Raw genomic sequence first — 13,405 nt, forward strand, 5'->3', positions numbered from 1 at the left:
GGTACCAGATGACCCCAGGACTCCCAGGACCTGGTCTGGCTTCCTCAGTAAATTGTGACAAGACCTCTACAGCCATATACTAACTTCTGTGATGTCATAAGTAACTCTGGTTGCCCTATCACTCCATATTTTATACATTTAAGTCTCTGCTCAACAAATTCACCTACACAAAATAAATTATATTCCTAACACAACTTATATTTGGCCATGTTGCTGAAGTGATTCCCACTCTATAATTGTGCCTTTTGGAGTATTGTTTTGGTTTTTCTTTTCTCTTTTCTTACTCTTGTTATATTGCCTTTTATACTGCAGGCTTGGAGTAAATAAATTCACCAAAAAATTGGAGAAGGACATGTTGCTGCAGCGATAAAGCTTCCTTCCAAAAAGGCAGAAGCTGGCTATATGAGGAGTCTGTCCAGTAACCTTCTATCATAAGATCATAGGGAAGGGGAACAAAACTACAGACTGCCAGAAAGTGCGTGGTAGAAGTTGACTCCAGGCCTTACTTCCACTTTAACTTAAATGCAAAGAATTTCATTTCCACTACATACTACTGTGTGGAATAGGAGAGTAAGAATAGACAGATAGTTAAAAAGAAGCAAGTGCTTAAGAAACCATCTTAAATTTATTTGGGGAAGAAAGAAGTCCTAATGAAATCTCTTTCTTTAAAATGATACTGACTCCAGCAAAGTTTCGGCTGAACAGGACTGCCTAGTAAAACTCATAACATGTCTTCTGTCAGAGCCTTTGTACTTGCTGCGTCCCCTGCCTGCCAGGGTCTTCCCCTAGACATCCATGTGGCTCATCCCTTTCTTGCTTTAGGTCTCTGCTCAAATGCCTCCTGGTCAGAGAGGCTTCCCTGGACATCCCATCAAAAGAGCCACCCCTACCAAGGCCCACCCCCAGAGCACTCCCTATGCTCTTTATTTTTCCCTGTTTTAATTCTCTCCATAGCAGGTACCAACACCTGAATGTTTTCTTATTATTACTGGTTTGTCTTTCTTCTTCCAATAGTACATAACCTCCAGGAGGAATGTCTGTTTTATTCCCTGCAATAGCCTTACTGAGAACAGTCCCTGACAAGCAGTAGATATTCAATAAATATTTGTTGACTTAATGAAAGAATAATTATGATTTTCAAAGTTTTTTTTAATTCCTACATTTCTTTATGCACTAAAATAATTTTTCTCTATATGATTATTTGAAATATGATCAGGCAAATATTTGGACTAAATATTATTAATTTATGTGTAATTTTTTGTGTAATCTAGATGGATCATCTCTTGGAGCTTCACCATGTATGTGTGACATCTTGTGGCTTGCCACCATGACTCTAAAATTCAACAGAAAACTTGATTCCATATATAAAAATTCTCTGTGCATGTCACCTTCGGTAACATAAGTATGGCCTAAAAGAAGGTACAACTATAGAGGGTAACTATTTTTCCAGAGAGCTTGATCTCATATATGCTCTATTTCTTTTTCTGGAAGGCTCTAACTTCCAAATCTCTGACCTCAAAAAAAACCTGGTTTTTTTTTTTTTTGGAAATTTACAAAATTTAAAGAGGATATTAACCCATTTCCATGCTTAAGCCACAGTGCTTTGCCCTTTATTCTACTTTCAAACTTGCTAGGGTCCATTATCTCCATTTCTACATTACAAATATTATGACATATAATGCCTCATGTAGGCACCGAACATCTAAAGACTTTTTTTTTCAGCTATACTTGGAAAACTGTTCCAAATATATTAAATTATCCACCAGAGCTAAAGATCAGGGGGAAATCAAGATATAGAGTAATAAGGATATAGAGTAATAAGGTCTAAGTCTGTTATGGGAAGATAACATTTAGTTAGATGAGACAATACATATAATGTGATTTGCATAGTGCCGCAGAAAATGTGTTGAATACGTGAGCTATTATATTTAAAGAATCTCTGAGCTAAGAATTTTGAAAATTCACCCTAGCATATCTATGACTCCTCTATCAAGCATTTTAAAAGTCTCATTTTCCGAATCGAATAAAGATCATTAGTCACATAACCGTACAAAATGCAACTCAGTATGGGTACAAATAAGGCCAGTCTTAACCAGTTTGCTCTACCTCCTCCGAGAACGGACAGGGCAAACAAGCGACGTGCAGAACCGTAGGGACAAATCTCTGTCCCGCCTTCTGCACTCCTAAATTTTCCCGCCAGCCTCCGCGCCCTACCCTCCGCCAGCTTGAGAGCCTCTCTGTCCGCTACTCTTGTGCCCCCAGTTCCCGTCATCCTCCGGGCTCTCCCCTTCCTCCAGCCGAAATCCCGCGAAAACTCTTTTCCTCCGCGCTGGTCGCTAGGTCGTTCCCGAATGCTGTCGGAAGTCTCGCGAGGGTGGTCCTGTTGCCCTGGTGACGAGTGGCCCTGCCTCTTGGCGAAGGGCGTGGCTGGGGCTGCTAAACTGCATCGGCGTTTTTCCAGCCACTGGACCCTAGGTATCTCGGGCAGAACGGCTGCTCCCCGCACAAAAGGGACGACTGGCCTTGCCAAAGGACTCGGGGCGAGGCGAGGGCCTGGCCGGGGGGTAACGGTGACGTGCTGAGAGGGAAAAGAGATCGCAGACGGGGAGCCCTCTGCGGGAAGCGAGCCTGCGTGGAAAGGCCGCGCGCCAGAAAATGAGCTCCATCCCACACTGCCGTGCCCAGAAGTGAGTGTGGGAGGAGGACTTTGCCAGCACGAATTGTGGCTTAATCGTTGTCCCCGCCAGGAAAGTCGTCGTGCCTGCCCACAGACCTGTCCGGGCGCGGCGTGGACGCGCCTGCTTCTGCCTCTTCTGCTTCAGAAGTGAAAGATACGCACGGAGCGCCCATTGCATAGTCTGCGTGTGTGGCTTTCCTGAAGCGCAGGTTTTTCTCTACGGCAGGCAGCACGTTGGCCTGCCTTATATGCTCGTGTAAGGAAATAGAATCAAGATTTATTATGCCAATCCACTTTTCCAGATTTGGAATTGTGATCCCCAGGCTGAAATTTCAGTCTCTTGATAACTAAAGGTGTCGCCCATAGGACAGACTTCTCTGTTGCACTTGTAGTTGTTTGCTATGAAGCTCGGGCTTTCTTCTCGGTAGTCCACGCTCGAAAACATGCTTTTTGTAGAGAGGGGCATAAACCAGTAGATTCAAAACTGATAAATTCCTTTGGTCTCTCAAAAATAATAGAATCTTAACGAGGAATTTCTGTTATTCCGTTGTCTTAATAGTAACCACTTGGAAGGATACTTGTATAGTAGGGGTAATGGTCATCTCCAGTACAAACTTCTGATAGCTATTGAGATTTCAGTAAGACTAATATAACTGAATATTAGAACAGAGACAATATGTACAGAATGTTAACCAAAATATCAAGAGAAAAGTCTATTGTAGTCATTTGAACTATTGCTCTATTTGTCAAGTCTATTGGTCAATTGAAAATTAAGCAGAAAAAAAATTTTTAACTATATTGCTGCATTTCACTGCCTGAATAGGTAACTATAATTTTTCTTAACGCTTGTTTTGAATTTGCTATTGCTGTGTGGTATTTAATTGGAAGTGCAGGATTTGGCTGTGTACCCTGGAAATTCCTTTTTCAATTGAATTATTTATTTGATTGTGTTTTATTGTGATTTTGTCTCTTTCTCATAGAAATTGAAAATTTCTTCAACTCTTTGAAATTGAAGGTTTAATTAGCTGTGTCCTAATTAATTTAGTAGTTTGAGAAGGCTGTTGTCACTGTTAATTAAATACAATGAATATATTTTGGGGTATTCATTTAATGTAATAATCACTTTCAACTTAGAAAACTGTCAAATAAGTTTCTTAGAAATTATTTTACAGCCTACCTACATAAAGAAATTTCGAACCAAATACTGGAAGAGATGTCAGAAGATTCAGAAAAGGAAGACTATTCAGACAGAACAATCAGTGATGAAGATGAATCAGTATGTTTTTCTCAACTTTATCTGACTTAATTTTAGATAAAAGTTGTGCTATAAAATATAAATTTACAGTAAAAATATTATAAAATCAATTGGATGTAAAAGTCAGTTGGATGTTCAAATTATTTGTCATTGAAGTTGGGAAATAATTTGATTGAAAGCCAAGATGTTACTGTGTGCAGTATGCCCTGTCTCGAAAGAGAAACTATATTGACAGTGTTTTTTTGAGAAGATATTTTGGCTAAGATTCTTCTGAGTTTTATTAAAATGTGTGTATTAAATCATTAGAGTTTTATTTTTGTAATTCATGTCTGCTTATTATATGTACTAATTCTACTGTGTTGCATCATTATATGTATCATAGTACTGGAACCTCCTTTGTTCTAAGCCTACTGAGTATTATCAAAATAAGTTTAATGTGGCTCTAATGTAACAAAGGAAAGGACATGGAGGAAGGAAAAGGTGGGGGGGGGACAAAATGCAGTACATACAGTCGTCCCTCATATCTGTGGTTTTGCTTTCCCTGGTTTTCACTTATGGCCCAAAAATATTAAATGGAAAAAATCCAGAAATAAACAATTCATAAGTTTTAAATTGCTCGCCATGCTGAGTAGCGTGATGAAATCTCACGCCCTCCTGCACAGGATGCTCCGTCACAATGCGTATGTCATTCACCTCACATTCATCATCATCATCATCATCATCATCATCATCATCAGAAGGATGAGTACAGTACAATAAGATATTCTGAAAGAGAGAGAGACCACATTCACGTAACTTTTATCACAGTATATTGCTATAATTGTTCTAAAGTTATTGTTATTCTCTTACTGTGTGTAATTTATAAATTAAACTTTGTCATAGGTATGTAAGGGAAAAAACCTGATATATATACGGTTCAGTACTATCCATGGTTTCAGGCATCCACTGAAACATGTCCCCTGTGGATAAGGAGGAGACGACTATATTTAAAACTACTATATTTAAAAATATTTCGTCTGGTTTAGTACATGTTTCTGAGAGATTTCCTTCACATTTTAGTAAAGTATAAATTATCATGTATGTAAATTAAGGTCCCAAAATAAGCTCCCCCAAATGATGTATAACCCTTTAAGTCTGTGGCTTTCTGTGTTTCTTACTTTCTCTTTTTTTTATTTTTGTTAATTTTATTTGTATTTTAAATTGTTTGCCAAGATTACCAAGAATCTTTAAACTTTATTTGTTCCCTACAATCATCAATATGACCTTACACTGTAGAAGAAGAGGAATGAAAGATGAAAACTTTAAGGTTTCAGGATATTTGAAATGTTAGGTGCTTCGAGACCAGTAGCCTGTAATAGTCCTTTAATTTTTTTTTTTGTTTATTAAAGATTAAAAGCATGCACTCAATTTTAAGTATTACTAAAATAGATGTAGGGGTCAGCCCAGTGGTGGCGTAGTGGTTAAGTTCATATGGTCCACTTCAGCGGCCCGGGGTTTGCAGGTTCTGATCCTGGGTGCGGATCTACACACTGCTTATCAACCCACGCTGTGACAGACATCCCACATATAATGTAGAGGAAGATGGGCACGATGTTAGCCAGGGCCAATCTTCTGCAGCAAAAAGAGGAGGATTGGCAGCAGATGTTAGCTCAGGGCTAGTCTTCATCACCAAAAAAAAAATAATAATAAAAAATAAAATAGATGTAAAGAAATTCTGGATTTGGAAACTTGATTTTTAAAGGAGAAATATTTTAAAACTCTCTTGTTTTAGGATGAGGATACCTTGATGAAATTTTTAAGTGAAGATATCCATCAGTGTGCACTTTTAACAGGTTTGAACTTATCCATATATTCTCCCTTCTCTTTATGATAAGACTTTGAGTAGATGAAAAAAAAGATGAAGCAACTAGAAAAAAAGTTAGATTGAATAATATAGGGCATTATTATTCTTTTATTGGATAGAGAGAGAGAAATGTATCCACTTTTATAAGAATCTTTTGGAGTTCAAACTGAAGGTTTGTTTAAGGTAAACCTGATTTTTAATGAAACTAAATGAAAGTGGTCATTACTGTATAAAGGACTTCACTTGACATAAGGATTTACCTTGGCATTTCTTTAAATAACTGCTCTTTAAGTGAATTTACAGTATGACTCCAGTTACAATGGATGCAATGTTTTGGAAGTAAATCTTTAAAGGAAATATACCTATAAAGAATTTCTTTAATAAAGTCATTCATTTGCAAATGTACATGTATGTGGGCATCTTGAGGAATACTTGATTTTTTAAAATTTAGAATTATACTTTCAAATATACACTATTTCTTCTAAATATTCACATATCTATCACAGATATTCTGAAATTGAAGATAAGACCTTTATTTATTTATTTTGTTTTTTCACCACCATCCTAAAACAAATCTTCACTTTTGAGATAATCACTATTCTCAGTTTGGTGTGTATCCTTCTAGACCTTATTCTTCGTATTTATACACATCTATACCCATAATCATAGAAGATTTGTAGTACTATTTTGTGGACTTCTCCCCACTACGGTTTTTTTTTCATTTTAAAATTTTGACCATCTATTGGAAGAAAGGAGGTAACTCACTGTTTTCCCTAACGTTTCCTTGATTGCTAAAGAAATAGAGAATTATTTCATGTGCTTGGCTACTTATGTTTCCTCTTGTTATGAATTGCTCATTCATGGTAATCTTTTGTTAACCTTGTTTACATTGCTTCCATTGTTTAGAATTATTTTGATGTTAGCTTTATCATTATTCATTTGTGGCTCTTTATTTTTATATCTGTGTAAGCTGCAAAGGCCTTCCCTACCCCAAGGTCATCAATATAATCATCTAAGTTTTCTTTAAATGCTTTTATGTACTTGTTGGGATTTTGGTATTTAATTTCTCTATAATTTACATTTATGAGAAGTATGAGGTATGGATCTAATTTTACTTCCTAATTCACAAAGAGCTGCCTTGCCATTTGTGAGTCCTACTGTAAATTAGACAAAATGTGGTCTGTTTACATAATGGATTACTAGATGCTTAATAACTGTCTATTGAATAAATGGATCTATATAACAATCCTGAGAAGTAAAAAGGAAAGGTAACATTATTCCTTATTTATGTATACTAAGATTTATGTTCAAAGAGGCTGCACTGACCAACCAAAATCACATAGAAACAAAGTGGTAGACTAGAACTCAGTTTGTCTGACTCCTAGTCCGATTGGTGTTTCTGCTATTGTACAAAAACAGCTGAGAACTTAAGTCTAGGTAGAAAGCCACATTTCAGAGGTAGAAGAGTAAGAGAAGTCAGTGAGACAAATGGAGAACCAAGTAAGTGAAAGGTAGAGAGAAAACCAGGAAGTGTAACATCATAAAAGACAGGGGAAGTGAGCTCAAGGAGGGGTGATTATCAGCATCAAATTGATGCCCCACTTATCCCATTGAAAGAGACAGGGCCTCTTGCACTACCTACTTGGGGCAACCCCGTTGTATTCCATATGAGTTATGTTCCTGGGGTTCTGTCACACATCGGCACTAGAGAGAGTACTGAGAAAAAGTTGTGACTGAGAGTTCACTAGCGACCTTTGAAAGTATAGTTTTAATAGGTGGTGAGGAATTCTGGTCAGAGAGTGTGTTTAACCCATTAGACAAATAGTTGCCTCAGTGTGATTAAGTTTAAGAAGACTCACCAGTAGACAGTTTGCTAGAAAAACTGCAAGAAACAAACGTTTTTGGAGTAGCAGTGAGAATTGAGCATAAATTAATAGTATCTGAGGTCAACAACTATTAGCTATTATGAAGATCAATTGTTACAAAATTTCATTAGTACTTTTATTTTTAAATGCTATAAATTATAAAATATTTATAACAATATCCACAAATATTCACAAATTAACAATGTTGGAAGGAAAAAAGGAACTATATAAAAAAATTATGGGAATTGGGGTTTTCCTTCTTTTCACTAATGATTGTGTTTGAATCTTTTTTCAGCCAACTCTATTAGTCACCCATTTTTCCCCCGGACTACACAGATACTATTGGAATATCAACTAGGCAGATGGGTGCCACGTCTTCGTGAACCACGAGATTTATATGGTGTCTCTTCCTCTGGTCCGCTGAGTCCAACACGGTGGCCGTACAACTTTGAGGTCATTGATGAAAAAGTCCAGCATATTGGTATGTTCTTAGCAGTTTTGGGGATTCAAACGTTAGCAAACGTACTTTGCCAACCTTGATTTTAGAACAGTGCATTCCAACAGAAATATAATGTGAGACATATATATAATTTAAAATTTTCTAGTAGCCACATTTAAAAAGGTAAAAAGAAACAAGTGAAATTTATTTCAAAAATATATTTTATTTAACCCAGATATATCCAAAATATTTTACATTCTTTTTTTTTTACATTAAGTCTTCAAAATCTGGTGTGCATTTATATTTACATTTCAATTCAATTGTGGTTTCTCTATATCCTCGCCAACACTTGTCTTTTGTTTTTTTGATACTAGCCATCCTTACAGGTGTGAGATGATATCTCACTGTGGCTTTGATTTACATTTCCCTGAAGATTAGTGATGTTGATAGTACAATCCTGATCAAAATCCCAAGGGCATTTTTTACAGAAACAGAAAAACAGCTCTAAAATTTAGCTGGAACCACAAAAGATCACAAATAGCCAAATCAGTCTTAAGAAAGAACAAAGCTGGATGCATCACACTTTCTGATTTCAAAATATATTACAAAGATACAGCAATTGAAGTATGGTACTGGCATAAAGACAGGCATATAGGCCAATGGAACAGAATAGAGAGCCCAGAAATAAATCCACACATATACTGTCAACTGATCTTTGACAAGAGTGCCTAAAATATACAATGGGGAAAGGATAGTCTCTTCAACAAATGTTGTTGAGAAAATTAGATATCCACATGCAAAAGAATGAAATTGAACCCTTATCTTATACCATACAAAAATATCAACTCAAAATGGATTAAAGACTTAAACATAAGACCTGAAACTGTAAAACCCCTAGAAGAAAACATAGGGGAAAAGCTTCATAACATTGTTCTTGGCAGTGATATCATGGATATGATACCAAAAGCACAAGCAACAAAAGCAAAAATAGACAAGTGGGACTACATCAAACTAAAAAGCTTGTGCAGAGCAAAAGAAACAGTTAACGCAGTGATGAGACAACCTATGGAATGGAAAAAATGTTTGCAAACCATATACCTGATAAGGGGTCAATCTCTAATATATATAAGGAATTTGTATAATTCAATAGGAAACAAACTAATAACCAGATTGAAAAATGGGCTAAGGACTTGACTAGACGTTTCTCCAAAGAAGACATACAAACGGCCAACAGGTACATATATTGACTTTTCATGTGAACTGATAAAATCCTTTTGCCCATTTTGTTGTTGGTTGTACTTTTTGTTTTCTTCTTGATCTGTAACTGCTCTCTGTATATTGAGGAGCTTGGCTTACTATGTGGTATATGTTGTCTACTTTTTTTTCTGTTTGTCATTTACCTTTTATCTTTATCATGCAGATATTTTTAATTTTTATGTAATCACTTGTTTTTCTATGGCTTTGGGGTTTTGAAATTCTCATGTTTCTCTTAACCCTTTTCAAGTTGTATCTTCTGTGATTAAATTTTTTATCCATCAAGAATCCATTTTGATGCAAGAAGTGAGCTCTCAATCCAGTTCTGGTAACTGTCTATCCAATTTTTCTAAAAAAAATTATTAAATAAGTTATTTTTTGTCTACTGATTGAAAATGCCACAATTATTATATACTAAACTCCTAGGTCTAATTTTGAATTGTATTCTATTAACCTGTCTATTTATATGATGACTCAAACCCTTTATTACTATAGCTTTAAAACTGTAAATTTTGTTATATGGTAAACTTAGTTCCCCATCATTCTTTTTTTCTTTTTTTTTAACTTTCCAATTTCTTGGCTACTTTTATCTAGTTGTAGTTCAATATGGAATTTAAAATAAGCTTTCCTTCTTGTCCACAAATTAATACTGGTAACTTTATTGTGATCACATTACATTTATGGATTAATTTAAGGAAGAGTGACATCTTTACAATATTGTATCTGCCTAGCCAAGAACAAGGTATGTCTCACTACTTATTCTAGTTTTTGTTTATCTCCCTTAGTTTTAAATTTTTCTCTGCACCTTTTCTAAGTTTTATTGTTAGGTATTTTATTTTGTTGCTATTTTAAATAGAAGTTTTATTACATATTATTTTCTTAACTTGTTTTGTAGAGGAAAGTTATTAAGTTTTGTGTATTAATTTTGGAACTACCCACCTCTTGTTCTAATTTTTAAATTATTGTATATGTACTAGTTATACAATTATATCATCTAGTAGTAATGTAATTAAATCTCCTCGTTTCCAATTTTTAATACCTCATACTTCTTTTTCTTGACTGAATGCATTGACTGGTACTTTCAAAAAATATTTAATAGTTTTGTATTCATCTTGTTTCTTGCTTTAATGGGAATACTTTTAGTGTTTCCCCTCTAAGCAAACTATTGACTTCTGGTTTGAAATAAATGTGCTTTTGATTCTATTAAGGAAGTATCCATTTATGTTACATTATTAAGAAACTTGTCCAGGAATATTTACTAAATTTTACTAGATGCCTTTTCAACATCTATGGAGAGAAAGGGTTATAATGTTCTCATTTGAGGTATTCCTTTGGTGAATTATACTAGTAGGTTCCTTAATGTTGAAACAGCAGTATATTATTGGAATGAATGGCAATTAGTCACTCTGTATTATTTTTAGTATGTTGTTGAATTCTGCTTGCTAATATTTTATACAAGACTTTTGCTTTAATATTCATAAATAAGATAAACTTATAATTTTCTAGCTTTTATACTTCTTTAGGTTTTAGTATTGATATTATCCAGAATTCTTTCACTATGTTGTAAAACTGTTTAAGTAATACTGTAATTACCTATTCTTTTAAAGTTTGATAGAATTCCCCTAAAATGGTCTGGACATACTTGTTATTGTGTTTTAGAGATACAGAGAATATTTTTATTGTAAATCTCCTGTTTCTTCTTTGTTAGTTCTGTTTAGGTTTTCTATCTATTCCAGGGACAGTTTTGGTTATTTGTATTTTGCTTGAAAAATAATGCTTTTCATGTATAATTTTTATTTCACTTATATAGATTTATTCAAAGTATTCTCTTGTAATTGTTATAATTTCCTTTGAATATATGAGATTTTTTCCCTCTGTTCTCATGTTTAACGTTAAGTATTTGTGCATTCTTGTTTTCTTCTCTCCTCATTACGTTAGTGAGATTTATCTTGTTAGTTTCTTCAAAGAATCAGTGTTTGAATATATTTGTTCTGTTATGCTGTTTTCTAATTCATTAATTTACAATTTTTTATATATCTGATTCATTTAGATTTATTTTTTTCTGTATTTAACTTTTTGTTTACCAATATTTTATTATGAAAAATATCAAATATAGAGAGGAGTTGAAAAGATTATACAGGAACCCTCAAACTCACCAGCTAGATTCTTATTATCAATTATTTACTGTATTTCTTTATCACATATGTAGCCAACTATCCATTCCTCTTTCCATCAAACCATCTTACTTTTTTATTCATTTCAAAGTAAGTTGCAGACATCCTTACATTTCACCTCTAAACATTTTACCATCTTATTCCTAGAGTTCAATCTTTATGATTCTCTTCTATTTTTGAGGTAAATTTTACATTTAATGAAATTCATGAATCTAAGTGTATCAATCAATGAATTTCAACAAATGCATACATCTTTGTAATCCAAACCCCTACTACAATATAGAACATTATCATTATAATCACTCAAAAATTTTAAATACTTAGGTGTAAATCTAACAAAATATGTACAACACTTGTATGCTTAAAACTACACAATGCTAAAGAAAGAAATCAAAGAAGATCTAAATAAATCAAGAAATATACCATGTTCATGGATTGGAAAACTCAATCTAGTAAAGGTGTCAGTTCTCCCCAAATTGATATACAGGTTCCAGGCAATTCCTATCAAGATTTTTTTATAGATATAGACAAGATTATTCTAAAATATATATGGAAAGGTAAACAAACTAGAATAGCTAAAACAATTTTGAAAAGAGGCGTAAAGTGGGAGGAATCATCCTATCTGATTTCAAGACTGTTTATATAGCTACAGTAGTCAAGGGCCTGTGGTATTAATGGAGTGTATTAGTGATCTATACATAGATCAATGGAACAGAATAGAGAACCTGGAAATAGAACCACACAAATATGCCCAACTGATTTTTGACAAAGGTGCAAAAGCAATTCAGTGGAGGAAAGCTGGCATTTTCAATAAATGTTGGACGTCCATAGGCCAAAAAAAAAAAGAAAAAAATGAACTTCAATTGAACTCTAGTGCTTTATACAAAAGTTAACTCAAAATGGATCACAGACTTAAATGTAAGGCATAAAATTATAAAACTTTTTAAAATAGAAAATTTTCACAATCTAGAGCTGAGCAAGATGTCCTTAGGATTGACACCAAAAACATGATTAATAAAATGAAAAATTGATAAATTGGATTTCATCAAAATGAAAAACTTTTGCTTTATGAGAGACCCTGTTAAGAGGAAGAAGAAAAACAAAGGGTAAAATGTGCATGCCAGCTGATTCTGTCCCTTTCTATGAGGAAAACAGCTTTCCCAAAATTTCACCAGTAGTGTTCTTTTTATATATCATTGGCCAGCTTTGAATTATGTGGCTATTCCTAGCCACAAGGAAACCTGGGAAATTGAGGTTTTTAGTGGAGCTCATTACCACCTTGATAAAGTCATGTTTTTGGTAGTAAAAACAAATAAGAAGAAAGTCAGAATGAATATTGGAAGGACAACTACCAGTATATGCAACAACTGTAGTTTCGCAGGACCTTTTACTCCTAAATGTTCCTTTGTTCATGTAACAGTGAACTTGAACTAGTACTTGATGCTGCATGTGTAAATGGCTTATCCTGCCAATTACTTAAAAAGTCATTTAGTCTGCCTTATGGGAAATAGTCATCTTTGATGTCAACTACTTAAGACAAAATAAAGTGGCTCCTTAGCACTACTGCACTTTTGGATGTGCTGTGAAGCCTTTTGGAGGAATACCTATCTTTTGGATACCCTTATTAAGGAGAAGTTATGTAAAGCTTTGTGACAGATGACTCAAGTGCAGAACAAACTCGCTGCTATAATTGAAAACTCTTTTAAAGGCTTGAGTATCCTAAACTTTGAGGATGTATGTACCTGTCCTGAGAAGTCTGTATCAGAAAACTAAGAGGATGTAATTATCAAATTAGATGAGAACCAGATACAGACTAATAAGGAATGCTAATGAGTTAGATAACTTAGATTGAAATGGACAAATGCCTGGAAAGACAGAAACCAATGAAAATGAGTCAA

The 13,405-nt window shown here is 34.4% G+C and overlaps 1 protein-coding gene across 4 annotated transcripts in view; it reads left to right on the forward strand.

The window, feature by feature from the left end:
* The first annotated feature begins 2,379 nt into the window (after positions 1-2,379).
* Positions 2,380-13,405, forward strand: part of AGBL3 (AGBL carboxypeptidase 3) — an 89,355-nt gene continuing 78,329 nt past the window's right edge. For 2 of the 4 annotated variants that reach the window (XM_058530499.1, XM_058530474.1), the window contains exons 1-4: positions 2,380-2,687; positions 3,836-3,953; positions 5,704-5,764; positions 7,936-8,121. In XM_058530499.1, the coding sequence (XP_058386482.1) occupies positions 2,656-2,687; positions 3,836-3,953; positions 5,704-5,764; positions 7,936-8,121 (397 nt within the window). In that variant the 5' untranslated portion in view covers positions 2,380-2,655. Of the gene's footprint in view, positions 2,688-3,835; positions 3,954-5,703; positions 5,765-7,935; positions 8,122-8,453; positions 11,352-13,405 lie in introns of those variants that run through there. The other 2 variants (XM_058530481.1, XM_058530487.1) reach the window with 2 other exon arrangements.

This window comes from Diceros bicornis, chromosome 3 (genome assembly GCF_020826845.1).
Source record: "Diceros bicornis minor isolate mBicDic1 chromosome 3, mDicBic1.mat.cur, whole genome shotgun sequence".
In the NCBI taxonomy this organism is placed as follows: domain Eukaryota; kingdom Metazoa; phylum Chordata; class Mammalia; order Perissodactyla; family Rhinocerotidae; genus Diceros; species Diceros bicornis.